The sequence below is a fragment of the Numenius arquata genome, chromosome Z, assembly GCF_964106895.1.
Source record: "Numenius arquata chromosome Z, bNumArq3.hap1.1, whole genome shotgun sequence".
Classification (NCBI taxonomy): domain Eukaryota; kingdom Metazoa; phylum Chordata; class Aves; order Charadriiformes; family Scolopacidae; genus Numenius; species Numenius arquata.
The window spans coordinates 64,084,904-64,112,617 of NC_133616.1; the positions used below are offsets into that span (position 1 = coordinate 64,084,904).

General features: G+C 40.2%; 1 protein-coding gene across 1 annotated transcript in view; it reads left to right on the forward strand.

Moving 5' to 3' along the window:
• Positions 1 to 27,714, forward strand: part of CAMK4 (calcium/calmodulin dependent protein kinase IV) — a 169,406-nt gene that overhangs the window by 46,117 nt on the left and 95,575 nt on the right. The window contains exon 2 of the mRNA XM_074166544.1: positions 25,775 to 25,853. Within this exon, the coding sequence (XP_074022645.1) occupies positions 25,775 to 25,853 (79 nt within the window). The remainder of the gene's footprint in view (positions 1 to 25,774; positions 25,854 to 27,714) is intronic.

Here is a 27,714-nt window from a genome sequence, read left to right on the forward strand (position 1 = left end):
CCCCAGATTTATCTCAGATGGTTCTTTCTTACTCACAGTGTAGAAACTGAAAACCGGTCTTTGGAGATGGGGTGAGTTGACCTTGGCTAGGTGCCATGTGGATACCAAGCTGCTCTATCGCTCTCATTCCTCAACAGGGTGGGGGCAGAAGAAAAATATGTTGAAAAGCTTGGGGGTGAAGATAAGGACAGGGAGATCTCTCACCAGTTACCATCCTGGGCAAAACAGACTCAACTTGGGAAAATTAATTTTATTTATTGCCAATTAATAACAGAGCAGGATGGTGAGAAATAAGAACAAGTCCAAAAATTTTCTTCCTCCCACCCCTTCCATCTTCCCAGGCTCGGTTCAAAGGGTTGCTGTCAGTTCATAACGCTTTGTCTTTGCTGCTTCTTCCTCCCCACTCTCTTCTCCTGCTCCAGCCTTCTGAGGGAGACAGTCCTTCACAACCTTCTCCAACACGAGTCCTTCCCACAGGCTGCAGTTCTTCAAGAATTGCTTCAGCATGTGTCCCTTCCACAGGGTGCAGTTCTTCAGGAACAGACTGCTCCAGCGTGGGTCACCCACAGGGTCAAAAGTCCTGCCAGCAAACCTGCTCCAGTGTGGGCTCCTCTCTCCACTGGTCCACAGGTCCTGCCAGGAGCCTGCTCCAGTGCAGTCTTCCCACAGGGTCACAGACTCCTTCGAGCATCCACCTGCTCTGGTGTGGAGTTCTCCATGGGCTGCAGGTGGATACCTGCTCCACCGTTAACCTCCATGGGCTGCTGGGGGACAGCCTGTCTCACCATGGTCTTCACCGTGGGCTACAGGTGAATCTCCTGCGCCTGGAGCACCTCCCCCCCTTCCTTCTTCACTGACCTTGAGCTTTGGTTTCTCCGATTTTGGAAGAGCCAGTCTGGCTGATCAGAATGGTTTCTGGACAGGTGTTTCTTCCTGTGAGACAAAGTTTATTTTTTTTAAAAAAAAAAGCCTTTAATAAAAAAACAAACAAGAATGTGACTATCTCATTCATTTCTCTTAGGTTCCTGGAAAAACACAAGGTGAAGCAGAAATGTTTAGACCTTCAAAAATACAGAACTACAGAGAGTAAGATGTGTTTAGCACATCAATAAAATATCTTGAAACTTTGTATTTGAAATGGTGGATGATAACTGCCTTTTGATGACATACATGCAACGAACACAGTATTTGTACATTGAGTTAGTAATTTGAGTTAAACTTTTAGGTTCTGAAAGTAAATAGTCATTATGGAAATATTGTTAAAAAGTATTGCAAAAAAAGCTATTACTGAAATGACTGAGCCTAACATAACTGAAGGTATGTTTTACTGCCAGTGAGCAAGAGCTACTGCAAGGCACAGACCTTAGGCCATACTACAGGTCCTTTCTTCTTTCTTAGGTAGCACTATTTATAGGAAAAAAACCTGAAAATAAATGTCAGCTTTCTACCACTGCCAAGAAATTTAATTTTCTTTGTTATTGACCTAGAAAAAAGCTTCCAGACTTGCAGAGTATATAGAAACAAAAGAAGCATTTGACCTTTGCCTGAAAACACAGCAGAACTCAGGCCTCACCTGATGACTCGCTGCACAGTTAGAATCTCATCCCAGTGATAAGAAATGCAAGCAATCTAAATAAGGATTCAGTCTACTTTATATGAGTTTATTATGTTTGAAACAGAGTTAATGATTCGTGTAAGTCTCCAAATTAAAAGATTAACTCTTCCTTCATTTCTTGGCTGCCTGGTGGCATCAAAAAGAAATTGCCATAATAAATTAAAAACAGTTCAGTAAAAGAATCTCAAATATGTTTTGAAAAGGGAAAAAAAAAAGTTATGTATTGTATTGGAATGTAAATGATCCATAGGAAGGTTGGTCATTTTTGTTACCCCCTTCACTATTAAAAAATGGGTATTTATTTTGGAGTCTCAGGATCCTTGTGACTGAAGGATGATCAGAAACACATGCTTGGATTTAATTTAGAAATGCAGAGCCAAGTGCTGGATTCTCAGTTTTCTTTCAATCTATACAGTACAAATGAAAATGCAAAAGGTATGCCACGTCTTAAATTCATGAGTCTGTTGATCACCATTTCAGATACATTTTCCAATTGTTTTGCAAATTCTCGTCTGAAGCAAAGCCACGGTGTGAGGTTGGGGAGTTCATCCATCCGAAATTTCATGGTGTTCTGCCAACCCACACAAGTCTATGTACCTGCTGGAATTTTCACCTAAAACCCCTGCCTGTCTGCCTGAGATGCACAGAATTTAAAACACAGTAGATAAAAGGTTGCCGAGTCTAATCAGTCACCTAATTAGTGGTCAACAGCATTAATTAAAAAAATGCTTCCTGATGATCTGGTTCACTTCTGCTTTCAAATATAAGAGAAGGGTTGTAAGAGAAATCCTCTGAAATGGTAGCTACTGTAATTCAAGTGAAATACCTTTTGTTGTTGATGTAGTGAGAAAAACATGAATAAGACAAATCAGCTACAATCGATTACCATGTAGAACACTATTTTCTTTTTAAAATGAACCCAGAAATGACAAGGAAAACAGTCTGACAGCTAACCTCTTCAGTTCTGATGATTTACTAAAGACAGAAGCAGGTGTTTAAATGGCTAGGTGTCAAATTTGAAAAAGACAGGAAATGTTTAGAGGAAACCAATTACAGATGTAAGAAAGATGTATAATAAGTGGCTGTTTTCCTATATGGAAAGGAAACACACATCTTCATATAAAAATTTCTCTACCCCATTACTTTCTTAAAAGGTGAAGTCTTGCCATCCTTTTACATTTTATTGTCATGCTTATCATGAGGAATTTGCTAAGCAGCAAAAGTGTGCACTCTACTAAAATCTTTTCTGTGGCCTATTTCACACACCAGTTTAGTAACAAAAGCTTGTTAAAAGAATATTTGTTCCTGAGAGAAAGTAATTTGGAAAGAAGAAGGTTGGTAAAAATACAATGCTTTTTCCCTTCAGGTGGTATGTGGAGAGAAATAAGGAGTTGACTCAAGTCTGTGAATTCAGTTGCAGGAAGAATGCAGTGGCTGGCAAAATAATCCTGTGTCTATTGAAGCAGCAAAGGCTTACCCACAAGCAGAGTATAAAAACCAAATACTAGTGGTAATATTTATTCGTTGATTAATACGTACCTGGTGAAACGATGTGTGCACTGAAAGCATTTTAAAAATTCTTATATTTTTCTCTTTATTTAGCCTGGGGAAAAGGAAATGTTGTTTAAGTATAAAGCTTTGTCTTGTAGCGCATGTGGGATAGCTAGAGTTAAGACAGTAAATTAGTTTTTCAGAAAAAACCACAGTCATCTCCTTTTCCCAGGAAGTGGTTATACAGAATTTAGGTGGTGTAACAAGAACATTCACCATGTATATATTTTTAAATTCCTATCTTTGATATATTGTGAATTGTGATACATGGTTGAGGAAGAGTTGGAGCAATTTTGAAGTTTTCTGTGCAAAAGGTTGCAATCTCTGTTGGTATCTAAACAGACTGATTTTATACATGCAAATCTGTTCTTCTAAAACCAGATTAGGTTTAGCTAGGTCTAGTTCATGATGCTTAATAAAAGAACAGTTTTCTGTCCTGCTTTCAAAATTGGATATTTGTGCTCTTTATCAGTTTATTAGTATGTTGTGTTAACCTACAGTGAACAAAGACTGTCAGGAATCTATTCAAATGGCTTGCTGACATGTCCAGTAAATTTCAGCAAAGTGTTTCCAATTAGCTGTAATCACAGATATCTCAGAAGATATACTAGCAGTAAGCAGTTACTGAAAACTAATATGGATGATCAAAGTGTGTTGTTGCAATTTTGGGCTTAAATCTGTATTTATGGATTTGTGATCTCTCTCTCTCTTTTTTTTTTTTTTTTTTTTAAGCATGAGTGCTAGATACTCAGTGTATTCCCCTGCGGTCATCCATTAATGAAATAACGGGAGGTAGTGGATACATTGTGCTTTTAAGCAAGATTATTATATCTTTGTTTTTGAAAACACGAGGGAAGAGGAAAACAATACAAATAGAGATAATTTTGCTATTAACATCATACTTGTCATCATGCTGCATTAAAAAAGCAAGTAGAAAGAGAAAATACTGGTGTTTTGTTGCTTTGCAGTTGTCTATTCAGATAGTACTGGTGATGCAGTGTACGACTATAGGTATTTCAAATCTAGTATTTCAAAATCACTTCTCATTTATTTAGGGTTTTTTGAAGTATTTGTCACATTGCTTTTCTGGAATTTCTTTTCTTTTTTTTTTCTTTCCTTTTAAAAGGTACATTTGCTACATGTCAGTGCTGGGTCACTCTACCCATTTGGTGCAGATGCTGGCTATTTAGAACTCAGCTACGACTGTTGCTGTAGCCACTCTTCCCTTCTGTAATGAGCTTCCCGAACTGGCAGCCTTTAAAACAAATACGTACATTTATTAGAATGTTCCCATTTTTTGTAACCCACAAAGTGAAAGGAGTGAGTGAGCTGGTACAGACATATCTTTTCAAGTCCAGTGGTAGGAAAAGGTACGCTGCACTGTACCTGTCACTGAGTTCTGGACAAGCCGTTCTTAGCACTGTTCAGTAAACCTTCTTAGTAGGTGCAGTGTGCATTTTACTGTTCCAAATGGCAGAACCCTCCCGAGGATTGCTGCACACTGTGTTTCAGCCCTGACACGCACAGTTCGCCTGCTAGGAAAGCGTAAAAGGGCTTCCAAAAGTACCTGCCCAATTCTGTGATGGATGGACAGCTTATTAATAAACGAGTGGAATTTAATTAGAGTAAAGCCACCCAGCGCTTTGTATAGTCACTCCATAAGAACTGAGCACTATCATGCTTTATCCAATTGTTGTGTAATGTCAGTGCCATTTTTCAAAATTCACGGCAATCAAAAGTGAGGATTCTACTGTAAAAATGAACTTAGTTGTTTTTTGTTTGTTTGTTTGTTTGTTTTGAAGTGACAAGATTTGAAGAGCATATAGCTTTATTGCAGCCCTGTAGAACCCCTGCCACGTGCAGCCAGTTTGTTTAGGACCATTAGATCCTCCTGTGTTCTCATCGTGCTGTGAGTGACCGATAGCTACTCTAAGATTTATTCTTTCATTACCATGGCAGGAAAGCCGTGTTGATCAATAACAACAAAAGCAATAGTAAAAGCAGTTTCCTTTTTATTTAAACATTAAGTGACAGGCTGCAAGTGTGCTTGAAACTAAATGGTATGGTTGGCATAAATAGCTGACATTTACAGAATGCCAGTGGGTAGGTAAAAACAGTGCAAGAGGGCAAAGTTTGCTTACTAAATCTATTGTTAGTAGTAGAAGATTGGGTTTTTCTACCTTACATTTATCTATGGGAGCAGAAGGAAATTTCTATACTTCTACAAGAGAGGACAGGATTGAGGGGGAAGATTATACTCAGTTTGTTAAAGGTAAACTGATATTGTTACTTTTTACATTCCCCTTTAAAAGTTGGGGTTTTATTCAGCTCCCAGAATGTGTTTACTTTTATATGAAAGGCAGGCCATGCTTCTAGTTTATATGAAAGGCATGTCACGGTTTAGTGACTTATTTAGTGATGTGGTTTTTTTGGTTTTTGTTGGAGTTAGGTTGATGGTTGGACTAGATGATCCTAAAGGTCCTTTCCAACGTAGACAATTCTATGATTCTATGATTCTTTAAGGATGGTGATTTTTCAGTTCGTTCAGCCATATCTGATTTAAAGAAATTTGTGCACTTTTAAGTTAGCCACAGCAGCGTCTGTCAGACCACAGACTGCTGGGTTGCACAACAGAGGTGTGTACAATTGGCACTGTCCCCTTTAGACTGTATTTTAGTGAAGGTGTCATGAGTTACACTCACATGCAAGTGTAGGGTTTGATACTTTAGCTTGATGCAGGTGCCACAGATGATGTATTTTGTGTGGATGTCGTCTGTCAATTGCTGAATGGCACCGGGTATAACAAGTCTACAGCACTGTTTTTTCACACCACTTTTGATGCTGCATTAAGCTTTAAAAAATTGGCATCACAGTTAATTCTGTTTTGCAAGTTTTGCATCTTCTTTAAGATATCAATGATTGAGCTAAGCTGGAAAAAAGAAAGAAAAAAATGTGAACTTAATTACCTATTCTTCACCTCTTTCTTGTGCTATTCTTCATTTTCTAAGCTTGAAAAGCAATACAGTTGTTTCCCTCAAACTTTGCTTGTGGTTTTCTCCCCAGCTCTTGTTCTCTGCTGTACATTTTTCTCTTTGCATGTTCTGTTTCCCCGAACTCTGGAACCATAAGCCTATCTACATATTTTCCATTTGCTGCTCCTTCTATTCTGAAGTCCTTTTTCTCACTTCCTTTCTTACTATCCAGCTCTTCACTTGGCATGTCTCCTGGCCCACTCTGCATGCTCCCACCGCCTGCTTCTCTCACCACCTTGTCTTCGTTTGCCTGTCTTCATGCTTCAGCATGTTTCCCTTCTCAGCTTCTCTCCGTGTCTTGCTGTCTCTGCCTGTCTCAATTCCAGATATATAGATAGGTATAGATAAGCGTATACACGTCCATCTCTCTTTCCTCATCTGGGATAGCTTCTCTTTTTTTTTCAAAGCTCTGTCCGCCATGTGTTCTTTCTTCTTTTGCTTTGAGTGGTGGTATCCTATGGGGACCTTCCCTGGTGCATGCCTCACCACATGAAGTAGCTGCTTTCTCAGCATGGTTTCATCACACATGTTGGTTTGCAGTCATTGGGATGGGACGTGAGGATGCAGAGAATCAAGATGTCCATGAATTTTTTGGTATTGGCTTTATTGGCTGTTCCTGAGAGAGATGTGGAAAGTCTGTGCTTATGAGGGAAGGGCGTCATGGTGACGTTTCTGCTGCTGTTGACAGTGACGAGAAGAGACTGCTGTGATCTTCATTCACCAGGTCATTGCTATATGGGCTGCAATACTTAGAAAGGGTGAGAGTAATTTCTCCTAACCACAGACAGTTACTATTATAGTTGCCTATATAAAGCTTCCTTGGTGGTCAGAACTAAAATAAAACACTTTCAGTGCATGCTTCACCTGATCTGTTCCAAATGTCCTTAGAATGGAATGAATCATGTTCCAAAATTGTCCATTTCTCACTGTTAACTGCAAAAGGAATTTAGATGATTATCGGGGAAGCAAATACCAATATCTGATCAGATGAGTTTTGCTCATTGTTTTTGTACAGACTCAGACAGAATGAAGAAAATTGTATTGAGTCAGACAAGTAATTTGGTGTTCAGAAAAGGTATTCAGCACTTAGCATCACAGTCTGTTACACAAATGGGGAGATAAAGCCGAGGTGGAGCAAGACTGTTTGTGCTAATGAGGCATCTGATGAGTCTGCTAATAAGGAAGAATTACTCAAAGTCCTGTGTCTTAAGAAGAGCTGATGTAAATATTGTGGGGAGTTAAAATTGGCGAGAGAAGTTTAATACTTAATGTCTCAGCTGCCAGTCTTACTTTGCAATAGCACATCTTTCTAAATTCCCTTGAACTGACATTGTTTGATTTTCCTTTTTCTTTCTTTTTTTCCTCTCTGAAGAGGTCACTGGCTGCACCTGAGAACCCTCCTCTGGGTTAGGCTGGGAAGGAAATTTATCTGAAAACAATCCAGCTAACTTTGAGGCTATTCCATAGACACTCGTGAAGGTTTTAACTGGTCTGCCAGAATACATTGTGCTGACATCTTATGTGCTTTGGCCAAGTTATTCCTGATTGTATAATCTCTTCTATCCCTTTAACTCAGTGAGAAGGTGAAGAGTCAGTTTGCTCTAAGGCGAGGATGTGCTAGAGAAGTACAGGCTTTAAAAAAAATCAGTAGGACAGCCAATGTTGAAAGTGTTGCCATATGCTAAACTTTTTCTAGTGCTCAGTGAAATAGTCTTTACAAGGAAACCTTAGGCATTTTCGTCATACGCTCGTATCACGTTAACTGATGTAGCATCTGAAGAAAGAACTAAAAGGTTGTCTGTGTTTTTTCAGCAATGTGAATATATTTAATAAGATACTACCTCTGCATCCAAAGCTTGCCATTTTAGACTCTCATGGCTAAAGTAATATTATTCCTCTTAGAATTACCATACAGAATATGATGTTCACTTTATTATATGAACATTACTTGAAATAACTATGGTGTCCTTTTTTTTTTTTTTTGACACTTGCATAAATTTCTGAAATGGCACCAGAACAGCAATTTTCATTATAGTGCTGTGTAGCACTGCAGGAGTATTTGAGTAAATGGAAATTATTTCAAATTACTGCTGTGTAGTGCCCATTCCTAGTACTGTGGAGTACAAAAATAACCTTGTGTGTTCATTTGCAATAGCCCTTAAAAAATTAAGGTTTTGAGGATAAATTAAAAAAAAACCCAACAAACCTCTAAAACAAAACTTTGAAAGCAACCCAAAGCAAAAAAAAAAAAAGGGGGGAAAAAATTTTCTTCAGCCAAAAGTCTGTGTTAAAGGAGAAGCTGCTGCCTGACCATTCACACACCATTCATGATCACACACACACCCCGACTCTTGGGTGCGCTCTCTCCTTCTTCAGGGTGAACCCTAGGTTTCCTGCAACAGAGTCTCAGGCATCAGATTTTATAAAAATAAGTAATTTAATTGAAAGGTGCAGCAGCAAGAACAGCCCAGGCTGGGTGCCTCCAGAAAGAGGGACCCTGAACAAAGAAATCCCTGGGCAGTGACATCCTTGTGATCCATACACCTGCCCCTCATTAGCTTTTCACACATCTTTTAGTCCAATGGTGATTTTTAGTCTGGGGTCTTCTAACATCGTGTTGGATTCTTTTTTCTGTGTCCAGGCAGGTAGGCTCTTATCTTGTTCATCTGCAGTTTCAGCCGAGGGTTGTGGCCTCCTTATCTTCTGGTTTACACTCCTTGTGCAGCTGCACTTGCTGGCAGAGCATGGAGAACCGAAGAGTCCCAGACTTGGGAAAAACCCTAGCAAAACATTAGTGTGATATCAATATCTTCCCCATAATAAAAAACTAAACACAGCACTGTACCAGCTGGTAGAAAAATTACTAAGAAAAATAACTCTCTTGCGACCTACAGGTTTCAGCAAATCTAGTTACTTATCCTAAGTAAAGCAAGGCAGACAGAGCAAATTACACCATAAGTAATCCTAAGTAATTTATTCTAATTAAACCACACTTATTTACACTAAACAAGTACTACTAATAAATACATAGCTGTATTTTCTGCAGTTTTTGTAACTGAAGTGATTGTGCTTACAAATGGTCCGTGTGACAGTGAACTTTTAGTAAGACCAAGCAGGTCCTCTTTGGGGACTGTGAATACAGCGGTAGTTGCAGGATGGGAAGGCTGCCCTTGTCATCGCCAGTGGCAGCAGTGGCCCTGCAGTTCCAGTCCTTCCATTGGTGGGTGGCTGCCACTGTGGTCCCATGCTGTCCTCCTCCTTGGGTCTGGCCGCTGGTCTCTTCTTCTCTGCACTGGGTGTTGGTAGAGCCTGCTTCTCACATGAGCACTTCTCTTAGGGCAGTGCTCCTGTCTTGGACTAATGAATGCATCTTTTTGATCATGGTATAATGAAATTACAAAACCAGACTTCGCTTTTTAGTAATCTCCTCCTTTCTTTTACTTTAGTAGAGGCAAGGGGCATTCATTTATCATAGCCAGTGTTTTTCATTATTGGACAAACTACACTGCTATAAACTAAGCACCCAAACTAATTACCCATACATCTTTGTTTATGGGTAATTACTGTTAACTCTTTGCAAATTAAATTCACTCTGATGGACAAACTAGGAAGCTCTGATTTTCTACCATTACAGTTGATAGGAGGGGATTTGAAATTTAGGGGAATAATTTCACATCTTTGAATTCTAGTCAGGGAGATTAATAGACCAAACTGGGAGAAAACAAGCTAACTTTTGGTTTTGTTAATGATGCTGGCAGTAGACCTTTCTGATGATAACTGTAGAAAATGTGCTGAGTGCTGTGTTCTTCCTTTAGAAACAAAATGTGATGCTCTTACAAAGTTGCATAGGCCCTTGGTGGGAAAGGAGAGTAAAGATGGAACTGGGGTGGTTAGCTGTGTGACATACTAAATGGGAAGTTTGCTGCTTTCATTTTATCTTTTCTTAATATTTACAGAATTATGTTGAGTAGTAGGTTTGCAATAGTTGACAGTTTCAGCAGGAAGCTAAGCACATTCATTGAGACATTAGAAATTGGAGTCTTTTCCAACCATAGTTTGCTTAAAAAAATAATTAGTGATGACATTTTCTGTCTGCTCTCACAAAATCTATGTTATTTTACTGAAATCAAGTGAGTCTAGAAGTTCCCCGTAACTGGGAATTACTTTTGCTGCCTATGTTATTGTAGTATGACTACAGTGAAGGCATACTCAGGTGAAGTAACTTATACATTAAGCCATAGTGTACTAATATATGATAACTTCTGTAATTATTGTTACCAGTAATTGCGTAAGAAATATGTCATATATGTGGTGAAATCATAGCCTGAAATACAAGATTGGAGCTCATTAAGGTCCTGAATACTGTTAACAGTATTATTAAAGGTTGATTACTCTGATCTTTTGTCTTTGTGCTGGTGCCTTTGAACAAGCAGCAAATATATCTTTCTTTAGATTTGAATGGTTGGCATTTCCTCTGTTTAGCTTTTCATTTTTCCTAAAGCTAGGCGCAATATCTGTTTCTGTTACCTTGCAAATTGTCTTGAGAATGCCATGCGTTTTTCCCTTTTGCCATCCATGGCTTATTAAAACATTTGGTAGCATGATACTGGCCGAGTATTTTCTGAATGCCTCCTAAGTTTTCTTTAAAGATGTCCTCCTGTTTGCCCAGTTTTCTTAATAGTCTAACACTTACTTGGCTAGGTTGAGTCAACTCTGAACAAGTAATCTCAAGAGCTAGTGTGGGCGCAGTGTGCTTTTCCCACAGAATGGCATCGTGCCCGAGTGTGGGTGGGTGTTCGAGCCTGAGAGATCCTCTGTTCACCAGAGGACATAGCAGCTTGGCTGCGCCATGCCCTCTGGTTGCATGATTTGCTGTCTGGTTGGTCCTGAGGATAGCCGAGGTTTGGAAATCTGCTTTTCCTTTGAATTTCAAATACTGGGCAAATAAAAGTGAAAGGTGGTAATATGATGTAGCTGATAATTCTGTTTTGCCTGCAAGAGAAATAATACAACTGACCATAAACTCATCCAGAGCAAACTTTTATGCATAACATGTAATCTTCTACAATACTTAAATACTGTGGCATAAGGAAATTACCAGATGTTGAAGAATTATCCACGAGGTGTTGTGAGACTGTAAGATGTTAACTGCTATGAGAAGGGACATTCTCCCTCAGGAATTCATGCATCTTTACTAGGAGACAATAGGCTGCTCTAAACACCAATGTCCAGGAAATCAAGCAAATTTCTAGAAACTATGGCAATGGGAAACACTATCACTAAATAAAGCAAAGGACGGTTTTATCTAGATTACCTTTTTTGGGGAATAATTCAGTATTTTAAAGTGCAAAGAAGATAAGTAAAACAAAATGCACATTGACTGGGTATGTTGCGCATATTTCTACTTCCATAATTAGTACTCTCCCCTTCTCTCACCCTCCTGTGGCCCACGCTAGCATTTTTGTTCCCCTTGTAGCCTGGTGATGCAATGTAACATGCATTGCCTTCTGTTAAATGCAGGATGAGAGAATCTCCGGCTAAAAATCGTGCATCTGGTTTTTAAAGCGCTGCCCTCCAGTCCCTGTGTGCTGGTGAGATGTTTTAATCTCCGTGCTGCAGCGGAGAGCGGATTAAGCTCTGTGCAGCCTTTGGAGTTCGCTGTTGTGTTGACAGCTCTTGACTGTACCTCTGTGAAGGGGTTTCAGTGTGGTATGGCGTTACTCAAGCTAGCTCTGAATCTGTTGTCTTCTTCCAATAAGGGTTTACCGGGGAAGAAAGACAGGTAAAGTGGGTTTAAAGCCTCAATAGCAGCAGAGCATGTATATTGTGCACGTTACAGTGTCCTGTGATAAAATCACAGCCACTTGGCTGCATGTGTTGTCCCTCCACCTCCTCCAAGTCATATTGAGCTTATGTTCATCGCTTCCTTTCCTATGGCTAAATGTTTTTCAGTACCTGAATGAATTTGTAGATACACCCTAGTTGAAATCCTTCAGTCTTAACCACATTTTTGATACAGCCACTGAAAGGATAGACATTTAGGTGTAACCTAAGGCTGTAACATTTTTACTATGAGGCATTTTAGTTTACATTCTGCCTACCGAGTTTTCTAACTTGCCCTAAGCACATTTGGGAGTGTTGCTGAGTTAAATGAGGCACAGTCTTCCCAAAATATGGAGGTGCTTAGGGAAGAGCAAAATGAATCATGGGTAGTAAATCACAGAACTGCTGATAGCTCTAGCAGGTAAATGGGAGAAGCGGAAGACTGCAAGGGGAGAGGGACAGGAAGTGGGACAGAGCCTCCAGTGTCCTTGAGACTGTGGTCTGCATTGTGCACAACACTTTTTGGATCTTTGGGCATTGATAGGTAATGTAATATAGCTGCTCGCACTAAAGGGCAAGGGCTGCATTTAGCCACCATCATTAATATTTTGTCAGCCATAACCACCGGGCTTTAATATCAAGACAGGACATAGTCCTCCATGACTTTCTGTCATCTGCGTGCTTGCAACAGTTTTTCAAGTTTCTCAGTGTATTCAGTGTTTAAAAACTATTAGTGTTGTTTCATTAAAAACATTAGTTTCCTGACTGATTTCCCAAATTCGTCATTGCCAACAGGTTTTTCAGTAAGCCAGTGGGGGAAAAAAAAACATGATTTCAAAGATTATAGTTGGAGGCATAAGGGAAGAACCTCTGAATGAAAACCTGGATAAACTTCTCAGCATCATAGTGTACCTCAAAAAATTATATGGGTTTTTTTCCAGGATTTATTGAACAATTTAAATTTATATTATACTTTGCCTTCCTTTTTGAAGCCAAAGCTTTAGAGAGCTTGACCTTACTAAAATTCTTGTATAACTGACATATGCTAAAACTTTGTGATATATCTTCTGTGGGATAAAACTATTATTAACTAGATACTTGCACTGCATATGAAAATATTGTAAATACATAATTAAGCGACCTGGATGGATGGGCTATTGATCATAGTGAGTACTGTACATACTTTGTTAAATCTTCAAAAAAGAATTATTGTTTATTTTTGGGTGAGTTTTGGTAAATCAAACTCACAAAGTCCCAGCCCAAAAGCAGTGTTTCAACATACATAAAGCTCACTAAGGTTGCAGAGTTTGACTTCAGTAGCTGGCAGCACATAAGATCTCATTAAGGGTATTTTCTCTTTAAACATCAAGAAAATAAATCGTGGGAGGGGGTGGCAGGAGTACATGATACCTTTTACAACTTGGTTCTTACTCAGAGGAGAATGTTCTATATAGGAATGCAGTGCTTGATGGTCTCTCTGTGGGACCCCAAGTGTTGTCCAGCATGGATGGTCAGTCCTCTCAAAAACCTGCTGGTCTGACAGCAGCCTCGTGAAGATCTGTGGAGGTCAAAGCCTTCCTCCCTGCTCATGCATCACAGCCCTTTGCACAGATCTGGTGGCATCAGGCTGTGGCTAATATGGATACTGAAGCCTTTGCCTGTGGAGGACGTTTGCTGTGCAGGGAAGGCACCAACTATGTGCTTACGTCGACAGCTAATTGTATGACCATAACCCAATTAGGGCTCATCAGCACATGAACCAGTGCGTGGTCATAACTGACCACACTTTTTATTCCAAGTCTCTCTCTGAAAGTACACGGGCAACTTATTTTTAACATGTTTAAAAAATAAATTGTGAATCTGTAAATCCTATACAGACTATGTTGCAAATACTACTTAACTGTGATTCTATTTTGCATTCTAATAAAGACTGGAAATCCCAGTCTTCAGATGTGTCACTGGAGTATGCTGTGATTTAAGTTTCAGTACTGTGGGGAGAATATGAAAGAATTAATTCATTTTTAAATCTGTAATACACCATTGTGCTGGAATCTTTATATACAGGAGTACAGACTGACATAGATTAGATTAGAATTATTATCCTGGATTACAGATCAGCTCTGACAGCTAAAAAGCCTCAGTTCTTTAAAAATGGAAATTGCAGTTATTGGAAACTGCAGTCTTTCTCTAACATAGCTGATTAAACCGTGGCTTGGTCAGCAGCTGGTATGGAGACCTTGAAGAAAAGATAAAAGATATTCGTGGACTAGAAGATCTGAAATCTTCTTCTGGAGACAGTAATTTCACTCTCGTAACTACAGAAAGAAGCTCCCTCATCTCAGGCATTGAATAGTGGTGACACTTTCTTGAAAACTTAATTCACTGTACATGCACTTGCTTGCATATGTATGTCATTAGTTACTAGGATGGTCTGTGATCACCATCACTGAGAATTTCTGTGACATCCTGAACATCCTGTTGAAGTTCCTGTAGGTATAAATATCTGCAACATGAGCTGTCAAATGATAGGAAGATAAAAAATGGGATTTCACAAAAAGCAGAAAAAGCAACACGGAACAGAGGACACAGCAGTAGCAGTGTGAAGGGGGAAAGCTGAAGGTGCATCGTTGATTAAATTTACCAAAGAAGAGATTTGAGAAATGTGCTAGAGGGAAGAGGAAAAAGAAGGAAAAGTTAAGTCCTTTATTTAATGGGGAAGACAAGTCAATAAAACATTGTGTAGAGTAAGCTGGGGTCTTTGTAAAAGGTTAATAGAATATTAAAGGCCCAATTACAGCAGATGTGACAATATTTAGGTAAATTAGAGTGCTAATGTTGGTGGGGAGTTGGTGATGATCATCCCAGAAAGCTGAAGGAAGCTTTTGGGAGCAAAACGTGCGTTTTCAGCTGTTATCTTTGAGAAGTGACTGCAGGCAGGTGAGGTCCCAAGAGTCTAGAAAAAAGCAAAATACGGGTGAGTGAAAAAAGGGTGGAGGGTGATTGAGTCCATAGATTGTAGTTCAGTAAGGCTCACATCAATACCTGGAAAAATATCGAAACAAGTTACTAAGTGATTAATAGGTAAGAGCTCAGAGAGTGGTCAGAGAGAGGCAGGCAAGGCTGGGGTGGCTTGAGTCTGTGTGTGCCTCAGTGAGGGCTTTTTGTTTGTTTTGTTTTGCAGAGTGTTTTGTTTTTGCAGAGCATAAGGGATAAGGTGGACATGGTAAATACGGTGTACCTTGACTTCTGGTGTGATTCCTGCAGGGTTGTTGTTCTGCGTTTATGTGCCAAGGTTTTGATAGCAGGGGCTGCAGTGGTGGCTTCTGTGAGAAGATATCAGAAGCTCCCTCCGTGTCAGACACAGTCGGTTGCAGCCAGCTCCACGATGGACCCACAGCTGGCCAAAGCTGAGCCTATCAGTGATGTTTGTGGTGCCGCTGTGATAACATATTTAAGAAAGGGTAAACAACAGAGCAGCAGTGTCAGAGAGAAGTGAGAACAACGTGAGAGAAGCAACCATGCAGACACCAAGGGCAGTGAACAAGAAGGTGGAGGAGGTGCTCCAGGCACCAGAACAGAGATTTCCCTGCAGCCAGTCTTGAAGGCCATGGTGAGACAGGCTGTTCCCCCCTGCAGCCCATGGAGGTTAACGGTGCAGCAGATATCCACCTGCAGCCCATGCCAGAGCAGGTGGACATGCCCTGACAGAAGCTTTGGCCCCATGGAGGGTCCACACGGGAGCATTTTTGTGGCAGGAGCTGCAACCTGATGGAGAGGAGCCCATGCTGAAGCAGTTGGTTCCTCAACAACTGTACTCTGTGGAAAAGATCCACACTGGAGCAGTTTGTGAAGTTTGTGATCCTGTGGGAGGCACCCCATGCTGGAGCAGGGGAAGAGTGTGAGGAGGAAGGAGCAGCAGAGACCAAGTGCAATGAAGTGACCGCAGCCCTCATTCCCCATCGCCCTGTGCCGCTTGAGGGTAGGAACTAGAGGAGTTGGGAGTGAAGTTGAGTCTGGGAAGATGGGAGAGATGGGGGAAGGCGTTGTTAGTTTTGTTCTTATTTCTCACCATCCTTCTGTGTTATTAATTGGCAATAATTAAAATGAATTTCCCCGAGCCTATTCTGTTTTGCCGGTGATGGTAATTAGTAAGAGATCTCCCTGTCCTTATCTCAACCCATGAGTTTTTCCATCATATTTTTCTTCCCCCCTGTCCTGATGGAGGAGAAGTGATGGAGCAGCTTGGTGCACACCTGGCAGCCAGCTAAGGTCAAGCCACCATAGTCATGCATGGTATTCTTGTAACTCTGAGAAGAAAGGTGTGGTGACCCTGGCCTCCTGCCCGCTTTGTCCCTTGGGGAGGGTGGGAGGTAACACCAGAGTGGGTGGTAGTGAATGCTCCAGGGCAGCTACCTCCTCGTGGCAGAGGTGGCTCAGGACTGATGCATGACTGTGTTGCATGTGAAGGAAATGCAGCATTTAGGGAAGGGCTAGACCTACTTAAGTCCTTCGCAGCCACCAGAACCAAAGTCTACCCAGCTAGAAAGGTTTGACTACATAGTTTTGGAAGATTAGACCTGACTTGGTACCTCCCCTGCGCTTGCACTAAGTTGGCTTTTGGTCATCAGACTTAGCAGGACTGCAAAACTTACTACTCTGATGGAGCTACTGACACAACCTGCAGCGGAGTATATTGCCTAAATGTTATCTTCATTTTCTCAGGAAATTTGTTTTTCTTTTTTTTGTATAGTATCAGTGTGCTCCCTGCTGCAGCTTCCTCTTTCTACTGTAGCTTTTTTATTGCAATAAAATTACAACCAAGGGTAAGTCTGCAGGTTATTGTTATGATGATGGCAAATTAGATTTTCTGACTGTTACAAAAATATTAGAAATGGCAGATAAAAGTGCTCCCTATTATGGAAAATCATCTATTTCAGTTTATCTTTTTACTTCAAAAATATAGTGTCTTTAATGGAGAATATATGTAACTATGATCAGAATTTGCAAGACGTTATAAAAAGTGTTCGTTTAGGGAGCATTGGCAAAATATAATACACTCCTCCATACTCTTTTGCATTGCCTGGCTTAACCTCTTACGATTTGCAATGGCTGTCCCACCTCATTTAAAGAAGAAAATATATAGAGTAGCTAGAAAAAAAAAAAAAAGCAAAAGAACTTTTAAATCTGCAATATATTAAAATTTTGTTTGTTGTCTTGTAAGAGATCCTGGGTTGGCACTGCACATAAACTTCTTGGCAAAAGCAACTTATTTCAGAGAAGCCATTGCATAGGAGTTGATTATTCAGCACAATACGAACCTCCAAGGAGAAGGCTGCGTTGCTTACCAAAATTAGGGCTATTCAGGATAAGCATGGGCACAAGAGCTTGCAGAATCCCAGAAGTGACTTGACCTAAATTAGCTGGTAAGGAATTTTTTTCAAAGCTTGGTTTACATGTGCAGACATGAACAGCCATGAGATTTTCCCTGTCTGATTTAAAAAGGTTACTTTTTTCTACACAGGGCAAGCTGCTAGTGGTCAAACTTCTATAAACTCCCTTCTGTGTCACTTCCCTTGACCAGGAGAAGCCAGAGTCATTACGGGATGTGTTCGTCCTGCCACATGTTGTCATTTAGGCAAAGGCCTGTTTGCTTTCTGCAGCCGGGGACTGTCAGGAATAGCAGTAATGAATGATGGTGACACCTGCTCAACGTACAGACTGTCTAAAACACTTTTCTGGTGAAGGAATGTGTCACCAGAGAAAAACAGGCAGGCAGTTGTGCAATGGCCCGGGAAGAAAGGTCTGGTACCACACTTTTGAAGGTTTCTAAAAGTTTTTACTGCTCAGCGCTCTCTCTCCTCGCATGTACTCTTCATTAAGATTAAAAAAGCAATGTTTATTCTTCATTAATATCTCTTAAAGGGAGGTGTGTGGGGGGAGTTGAAGTGCTGCTTGTGAGATAATGGTTTAAATAGTGCCTAAAACAAGGCATGCGTATTTCCAGGGGAGCTACATTCACTGAACTGTTCCAGTTGTCAGGCTTTGTGTGCTGCTTAGGGAGGGATGGTAGCCACACAGACGGAAAGCGTGTGCACAGAGTCTGTGGCCATGAGAATATGCCTGAGACTGCAAATCCAAGGATTTGGGTCTGTGTCTTGCACAGGTCTAAGCACTTGGTTTTGAAAATTTGACCCAGTGTTTCCAAAGTTCATTACCAAGGACAAAAATCTGCATCCTGCTGGAAGCAGTAGGAGTTCACTCAGTCCACTCTTTTTCCTCCTTTTCATTGCTCTTGCTGTTTAATGGAACTGTCTAAACGTGAGTAGGTAAGTGGTCTCCTGTCCCAGAATAGAGAAGTCTCAAAGGAAACTCCATTCTAAGTAAAATATTCAAAATCAGTTTCTGGATATATTGGACTGCAAGAGCTTCATGTCAAAAAATCAACCTGATGCTATTACAAGTTCATTTCCAGCCAACTTTAAACTGCAAGTTTTTTTCAGACTTGGTAGGAAAGAAATTGGTTTTCCTATTGAGAACTCTCCTGCTGTTTTAGAAATACGGTTGTTCTTATGTGTGGTCTAACCCAATTCTTTAAAGGGCTAAAGGAAAAGGAAGAAAGAGTGAATGTATTTTCTATACATTTTTCTTCCACCCTGCTGTATGAAGTGCTCTGATCTTCACCTCATACCTGCATTTCACTGCTCTTACTTGAAGCTTAGTTCAGGAACCAACTTTCCGAAAGCTGAGTTACACCAGGGGCAGCGATGTACACACAGTAAAGCAGTAACCTCTGAAATGCAATCGAGTTTGAATTTTGCTCCCATGTTTTAAAATTAAGGTCTGAGATAATGTAGTGTTTGCTTTTTTAGTAAGTCTGGGTCAGCTGTAGTCTTCCATTCAACAAAAGGCAGGGAAGTGAGATTCGTCAAAATGCTTTCAGATGTGCAGTGTGGGTGATCTGTTTCTGGTCCTTGATGTTTACCCACCAGCTAAAGAGAGACTTCAGAACTCATATCTGAGGCAGGGAAAATAATCTAGTGTTAACACGGATATTATAGAATGTGGCTAATTTAACCCCTATCTGAATGCCCACTGTTTTAAAAGGCAGTAATGCTAGATGTAATTAAGTGTTCAGACTTCTTGTGGGATTGAGGTCTTTTTCGATAAATTTCCTGCAGTATTTGAGGGAGGAGCCCCACTGGAGGCTATTGAGAAATATGCTGCTGCAGTCCCAGCAGGAATTAGCAGCTACTGGTCCAGCCACCGCAGCAGGGGTGGCTTGGACTGCTGCATTTTAATTAGTGTTTCACCAGCCAGCAAAGGCCACATCTAAAGCACTGCAGTTCCACAAATTGTTATCTGTGGAAGTTACAGGTTCAAGAGTATTGGCAGCCACTAGCTTGATTACCGTTTATTTAAAAACAGCATATGTCTTTTGTTGGGATTGTGCTTATGTAAGGCTCCTTTTGTTTGTCTGCTGAATGCAGTGAAAGCTGAATATCGAAAATACCTTGTTGGTCTGTTGCATTGCCTCTGCAGGCCAGCCTGAACAGGAATCGATTGCTAAGAAGTCCTTTCACCTCAAATATTAGAAAGTCAACACAGCAGCTAAAAGTCATAGAATCAAAATCTGAAAAAGTATGGATGTTTTTCTTGTCAAAATCAAGCCAGGCAAAACTCTGGAATTCAGTGGGATTAGCTTTCCTTTCCAAAACTGTGTATATTTTTTCCACATGCCTTGCCTTCTTCAAAGATTAGTTCTATTCCTTCTAAAATGCAGGAGTTCAAGGGTTTTTTTTTCCCCTACATTATGTTTGTTTTGTGAAATTTTCCATTCTCTTTAAAATTTGTGAAAAAATGAGGGGAAAGGAAGGACTGCGGTTGCACACAAATATTGATGTTTAGAAGAAGCTTTTAGATCAAATTTGAATAATTTAAGAATTGCTTCTAAGTTCACTGTAGAATGAAAGTTTGTTTTGATACACTTTCACAGGAAATGCAAGGTGTAAGAATTTCCAAATTTACATGTACGTGCTTTTTTTAAATGAAGGCAATAGTAGTAATGCCACAGAATGTGCTTTTTAAAAATGTCTTCATTTGTATGTATGTCAGTAGCTTTGTCAATGATTTTTTAGTCCTGTTCAGTCTTTAACTTCAAACAGGGCATTTAATTTTGAAGTCTAGGATCAGTAATTTCATTCCTATAAATCCATTTTGACCTTCTAGTGTATACATAAGAAAGAATGAATTTATGTACTTTAACCTTATACTTCTGTAACCTGTACAAAAAAAATCAGTATTATTTATGGAAACTAATAGTGGACTTTAGTCTGTTACTGCAGTTTTGGCAGCACGGACTTCCATGGCTCTCTAATAGGTACAGTTTTCTTGGGACTGTTCATTCTTTCCCCTGATTTGTTTGGACAGACTAGATTGTGTAATCGTTCTTTGACTACATGAAGCACAAACTAATTTATTTTTCAAAAATCAATTCAGAATTTAAGGAATTTAATCCAAATGAAATTTACAGGAGATTACATTGAGGACTGTATTTGTACTGTGTTGATTATAAATGCAGTATAAAACCTGGGATGAGTGGGCATGGTATGAAGATGCTGACCTACTTTTGAAAGGACCAATTTTCCTGCTTCCAGTGAAAATACTGTCAGTGACTGTTTATTTTATTTTATTATAAAAACTGCAGCTCTAGGAATTCACCTTTCCTACCTACCTGTGACCAAATAAACATCTGGGTATGCTTCATTTCGGTTCCCATTCCTGTTTCAGAGGCAGGAGGTTTTTGTGGGTGTGGGGAAGGAAAGGCTTTTTCCAGCCTGGCTCAAATTGTGTCTTTTCTTGCCTTGGCTTTTCTCTCTTTGCCGGTCTCCACCACAGGTCCAGCCTGATCCTGCAAAATCCATTTTCTTCTTTATGTGCAAATTCTGCTGATCACTCCCACCTCCTTAACACCCCTCCTGGGCGTCCCTGCCTTCCTTCCATCTGTGCTGACACCACTATTTTTGACTGCATGTACTTGAAGTGTGACCATGCCTTTTCTCTTGGCTTCACAGTCTGGTCTCCTTAGCACAGCCAGAGAGCTGTGGTGCTGTCACCCAATCTGTAAAATAGTGCCCTTTTGCAAATTCAGTAACACCTGGGGATAATAATAAGAAAAATAATCCAGAATGCTCAACAAAGTGTATATGAGGGGGAGGGGAAGTTTTACACATAAATTTTTTATATTTTTAAAGCATTTTTCAAATTTGTGTGGAAAACAACACAGATGCAGAGATCAGTCGTTGAATTTTAGTCTAATTTCACTTATTGAGTGGTATTTTTAATACTTTAAATTTTTCATGCAATCATTGGACTAACAGCTGAGTGAGTTTATCATGTCACTGACGTATTAGTACTTCAGGCAGACAAGGTCTGTGCTAATACTGAGTTGCGTGTGTAGCAGCTGTGATACATTCCGTGCGCAGGATGTCATGAAGTTTCCCATGAGTTGCTGTTGTCCTTGTAGACAGCATCACATGGAAGTGAGTGTATTTTACTTTCCATTATGACTAAGTACTTAAGATGTATACATTACTTTTAGGGTTTTTGTAACTTCAAAACTGGGTATAGAAACATATTTGTGTAGTAAAGCATATAGCATACATCGTAAAGTGATTTGTTTTTCTTTTTTTGTTCTTTAGCATGTTCAGTTATATGTCGGCTTTTAAAAGTAAATCTTTAACAGAATTCTTAAGCAGCTTTCCAGACAGAAACACATATGTCAGTAAAAAGAGAATGACAATGTTTTCAACAATATAGTAATTCTAGTTTTTACTATTCTCTAACTTAGCCAACTATATATTCCAGGAATATGCCTTTTTTCATATTGTTCCAGCCAATTTAAAAAAAATCTATGTTTTGAGTTCAGGCAGTCTATTCTAGGCAGAAATGCAAAAAAGCTACAGCTGGATGCTCCTTTAAACCTTATTTTCTTTAGAAGTAGATAAGTGAACACTGTACATACACAAATATATATAATAAAATACTTAATATAAATACAAGTGTATGTATATATGCAGAGATAGGTATGTATGTATGTACTCACCAACTACAAAGACAGAAGAGCTGGCAGGATCAATTCTAAATATGCCAACACAGTATAGTGAGTAATCTTGTGCTTGGACTCATCTGGAGTATGGGATACTTAAATTGCTGGTTTCCAGTCTGAATTGGGAATGGGTTGCTTGTCAATCACACACTGTAGTGTACTTCTGCAAGCGATAGCTGCTTGGGCTTAGGGTCTTCTCAGTTTCTTCTGCTGAAACTTTTCATGCTGTAGGTTTAAATATTTCCTAGGGTTGGTGTCTGCTGCTTATCAAATAAGTGCCTTAACCTTTGAGTATAGGTGACCGCTTTCAATAGCACCATTAATATTTATTATTCAGATGAAGTGGAACACCACCTGCAGAGAATGGGACATTGAGAGGCTCACAGTCTGTCTACCGGGCCATAAATTTCAAGCCTGTGGGAAGTGGCATGTTGCCACAAGAATTTTTGGTTTCTGCATACTTGTGTTTTCTGTCCAAATGTATCAATGAAATGTTTAGTTGATGCAAATCACAGACCAGAGTCTGATAGTCTGGTTGATGACAGTCAGGGTTTGATGTAAATAAAAACTTTAGATAGGTAAGGGCAGGAGGTTATGATTAGCAGCTCTCTGAGCTTTTCAGTTGCATGAGATTTTTGCAGCTGAAAATTCCCACTGCTCTTTGGTGATGAAACTTGAATTGCTCCAATTATATTGGTCACCTTCCAAATCATACAGGCTCAGGAAAAGCTGTATGTGCTGATTCAGCAGAAGGCTCACAGAGCTCCAGCAGGAAGCCAAAATAAGCAAAGCAAAATGCCCTTATTTGCACAAGGCAGTTCTGTTTGCCCATTTATATTAAGACCCATAGGCTGCTTCCTCCCCTCAGCCTTTTTTCTTTCTTTTTAATGGGAAGAAGCAAAGAGATCCTGTTACCACCGAAGAGAGGAGGAGTCAGGTCTGTAATAGCAATGGTTGTCGGCTAAGCTTTGCGGCAGGTGTGGTGTAAGCAGGTTGCCATCCTGTTCCCGAGTCCCAGGTGCTGGTTTCTGGCATGGAAGGGGAGGCAGTGTTAGCTGTTAGCTCAGTGATTTCTTTCCTGGCTGGTGGGAACATTTCTGTCAGAGCTGGGCATAGGCACACAAACCAAAAGAGAACTCTCTGAAAGCGTTCCCAAGTCTTGTGATATCTTGTCATAATTTTTCCCCAAAATTTGGACTCCAGGGATGTGCTGTCAGAAATTGTTACAATAGGGAATAATTTCTAAACGAGCCCCTCTGTATGTTTTGAACGGTGACTAACGAGCCTGATGACAAACTGCTCATCTGGACATGCCTTCATAAATTCCTGTCTCTCCAGGCTGTCGTATACCGCTTTGGAGGATTATGCTGCCTCTCTTCCAGCTTTGGGTATAGCCAAATGAACAGTTACAGGTGGTGCCATTACTACCGTGGTGCTGGTGTAGCTGTCCACCTCATCATCAAGCCAGTTCTGTTAAAATCATCATAGGTGCTCTAGTGGCTGGGTTGTTAATCATGTGGAAGACTTTGCAGAGCCGGGTTACAAACTGGTAAAGCAAACACTGAGAACAGTGTCACTGAGAGGCAGCGACTGCCCTCCATCGCCGCAGCAGCAGCACCGAACACCTGGAGATGTGCACAGGAATGGTAATCTATTTATTTGGATCATCAGCTGCACAGCTTACCTAATTGTGCCCTCAACCAAATAAAATAATTTCTAGAATGTTTGCTGCCTACTTAGTAAGAGCGTATGTAGACTAATCAGTTTAACGTTTATATTGCAGGCGGCGTATGTGAAGCAAGGTCCAAGAATGATTTGCGGTTTATGCAGTGACTTCCCCATTAGAGTGCTGTAGTGAAATACTGGAGATATAAACCGTATCACAGCAGGGCTTTAGAATTTTATCTTTTAACATTTTTGGTGGTAGTTAAAAGATGTGAGGGTTTTTTTAATGTGATGTATTTTTTTCTTCTTGCTAAATAGAGCCTTTTGAGACTTGGCCACGGAGAGGAGATCTAATTAAATTCATGTAATGATTCTGGGAGTCACTGAGGCTTGCAGTACTCCTACACATTTATCAATACACTGTTATGAGAGACAAATCATTTTAGCATTTGAGATGAAGTGAAGATTACTTTATGCGTGTTTGATGCACACAAGCCCTCAGATGATTGAGCTGCGTAGCCCTTGCCGTAGGTGACCTTTCCTGATGAAGAGGTCTTTCTGAAATAAATCTTCTCAATCAAATGCCAATTCTTGTGCTCACTCATGTACCCATAAAAATATGGACATGCCTACTCAGAGCATTATCTGGCACCTGTGCCCGTGCCCAGGAGGGAGAAGTGCGTGACGGTTTTGTGCAGCAGGGCACCCAGAAAAATAAACCCTTTGTCACAGCTTTATTCCTGTAGTCAAACATGGCTGTGCCACTCCACTGCTTAAAAGACAGCTGCTTGTGTCATTCTGTGGCTTGTGGTCATCTCCTGTAGACGTACTGAGGTGGCCTTCTTCTGGTTCAGCGAGACCTGCAGTGCAGTTTGTTGTGTGGTACACGTGAAATCCCCCTGTCACTGCAGAGGGGCTGTGTGCAGTCCTGCAATGTGTGTTATTTGGGAAGTTGTGTCCCCTCTAGCTTAAAAATCTGTAGCTGTTCAGAAGTACCAAGTCTCAGAGTGGGTGATAAATCTCCTGAGGATAGGGGGCTTCCAAAAATGCCTTAAATCCCACGCTAACATGTAGCACTTCAGTGCATCCATTTTGGTGGTGGCTGACACGGGTTTTCTCAGCGGCATCTAAAAGTGAATGTGGTGGAATATGAAGGTATCTGAATTGTTTGTAACCATTGTGGGTTTGCCAGAGGTTTTCCCTCTCTTTGGCTAATTCATAGAGTAAAGGTCCCTTCCTTGACAGTTACAAGTAGAGCACAGCAAGTAACCCCTCAGCAGATGAGCCTGCCTCTGGAGACTCCCTGAGCCCAACCTCCCACTCAGAGAAGTGCCTTCCAACCAGCAGAGCCGTAATTTTATGCTACAAGTGCTCAGATACAGCACATTCAAGTGAGTCCACCTTGAAGGCAAGCAGAAGATGTAAGCCCAGTTCATTTTTGCCATGAACAAGCCCCACCAGTTCCCACTGAATTAACCAAAAATGCTGCTTGTTCCATCTGGTGCCGAATTTGGCTGCTTGGGCAACTGGGCAGGGAACAGCACATAATTGTCTCTTCTTTTCTATCTCATTCCCCATTACTGCCATCAACAGTTAGTAAAAAAACCCAATTCAACTAGTTGTTGCAAATGGGTTGTCTTAACAAAGATCAGATATGTTGTCACAGGTTTAGGGCAAGATTATGTTCCTTGCTACCCTGAGGAAACCTCTGGGATGTGTCAGGAGCCAGAAGAGGTGTGACCAAGAGGCATCTTGAGCTATTAGAAGTTCTGTTGGCTGAATAACCGCTCACTAGTTCAACAGAGAGCAGTTTTTACACTGGTTTTTTTTGGTTGCATCTGTGGGGAAAAATGAGGTATTTTTGCCCAAACTGGAAGGAAAGTAGCAAATATAGTTTCAGCTAGGCAACTCTGTTTATTGACATATTTGAAGAGGCGTATGTACAACTATTTTTCCTTTTTTTTTTTTTTTTTTTTAATTTAGTGGGGCTACATCCATTGTCTACAGATGCAGGCAGAAAGGGACCCAGAAACCTTACGCCGTCAAAATGTTGAAGAAGACAGTAAGTCGTTTTGTTTTGTTTCGCTTTGCTTTTCTTTGGGACATATTTGGGATTTTCTGGGTTTTTTTGGTGCAGTTTCTTTGTGGGGGGGAATCGGGCTAGATTAAGGACCCTGCTAAGCTTGTATTTTCTGTGACCGAGCTGCTTCTGCTCATCATCATTAAAACAGCTTTTAGAGGTAACAGTACTCTGTTGGGAATGCCTTATCCCCACAAATCTTGCTTGTACCTTCATCTGGTGTTGTCCATGTAGTCTTAGATTTGGGAAAAACTTTTTATACAAAAATGTCTTTTGCTATGGAAAAAAAGCAGGTTCTGAATCATTTAAGTTTTCTGTGATTTCATTATGCTTTAATATATTGTTTTGCTCAAAAAATATCATTAAATGATTTATCTTTTTTAGAAGGTGATTAAAACACCAATTCAAACTCAAGTAAAATTAAATATTTCATGGAGGTTTTTTCCTCTTACAAAATTGCAAGGGAACCAGTTGAGACATCACTTATTTTTAGAGCTCCATGTATGTCACACTTCTACTGCAGCTATTTTTGTGTGTGTTACAAAATAGATGGTGGAAAGCATGAAGAGAGACTAAAGGGTAGTAATGGATTGAGGGACTTCAATCAGAAAGAGAGTGTGGAGGTTGGGGTAGAGAGGTTCATGTTCCTAAGAGGGGGAGAGAAATTTGAGAGGAAGCAAGCAAGCAAGCTGTGAGGCATGGACATGATTTTTATTCATGAGTGGTTTTGATTCGGTTTATTCCAGTGTTAAATCATCCATTATTCCATAAAGTTCAGGAATGTTCACATGTAGCAACATAATGATGGGTGGGTAGGCGTAAACATGTCTAAATGCTGAATTAACTGGTGGTCTCTGTGCAAGACATAATGAGTGGGTTCCACATGAGTAAAATGTTGGCATTAATTTGTCATCTTTGAAAGTAAGCCAGAGTTTAAACTGGCACAGAAGTTCAGTTGTGTGTGCTGCTTTTGAATTTGCATCTGGTGCACTGGAGGAAGCGGAGCACATGAGGAGCTTGCATTACTGCAGCCTACGCTCTGTCTTTCCCATGGAAATGCAGAGAACTTAACTTTTAAGTTTTTATCAATCCTTTATGCCAACAATTCCCATAATGTTTTAGGAGTATGCTTTCTTATAATTCCCATTCTGAAATGCACTAGGAAGAATTATATTACTTTAAAATATTTCTTTACACCTTTTTTGGGCTTTTTTGGAGATCAATTCATGTTCACAATGGCCACATTAATACTAGATCCATCTGTTTGTGTCTGAAACTATTCGGTTTAGACTTTTGGCAGACTTACTGTAGCACAGAATTTTTTAAAAAACTGTCGGAAAAATGGCAAGCAAGAAGAATATAAGAATATGATTATGTAAATTGTTTGCACAGCAGCAATAGCTTGGCTTAATGCAGCCTTGATTATATTAGCAGTGTGGTTAAGCAGTTCACGCAACTGAGTTTTTCCCAGTGTAATTGGTACACTTTGGGATGTTATGAGAACAAGCGATACTATTACACAACTGAGCTTATTTGTATAATTGAGAACATGGGAGGCGATACTGTAAGGATGTTCTACTGCTTGTCTCTGTGTGCCATGAGCTACTGTAGCTCTGTTCCAATTTGGAGACGTAATTATTATCACAGAGACAGAACTGTGTGTTACACTGCTCCCACAGCAGGAGGCCTGATCTTTGCACAGAGTATCTCAGTGTAAAAATAGCCAAGTGTGGGCCAAATCATGTGCCAAAATGTTGATCGGCTTAAGTTTCCTGCTGGCTTTTTTTAAACAGAAAAAAACAGATGGTAGTTCAATAGTGGAGTTAAAGTGATGGGAGAAAAA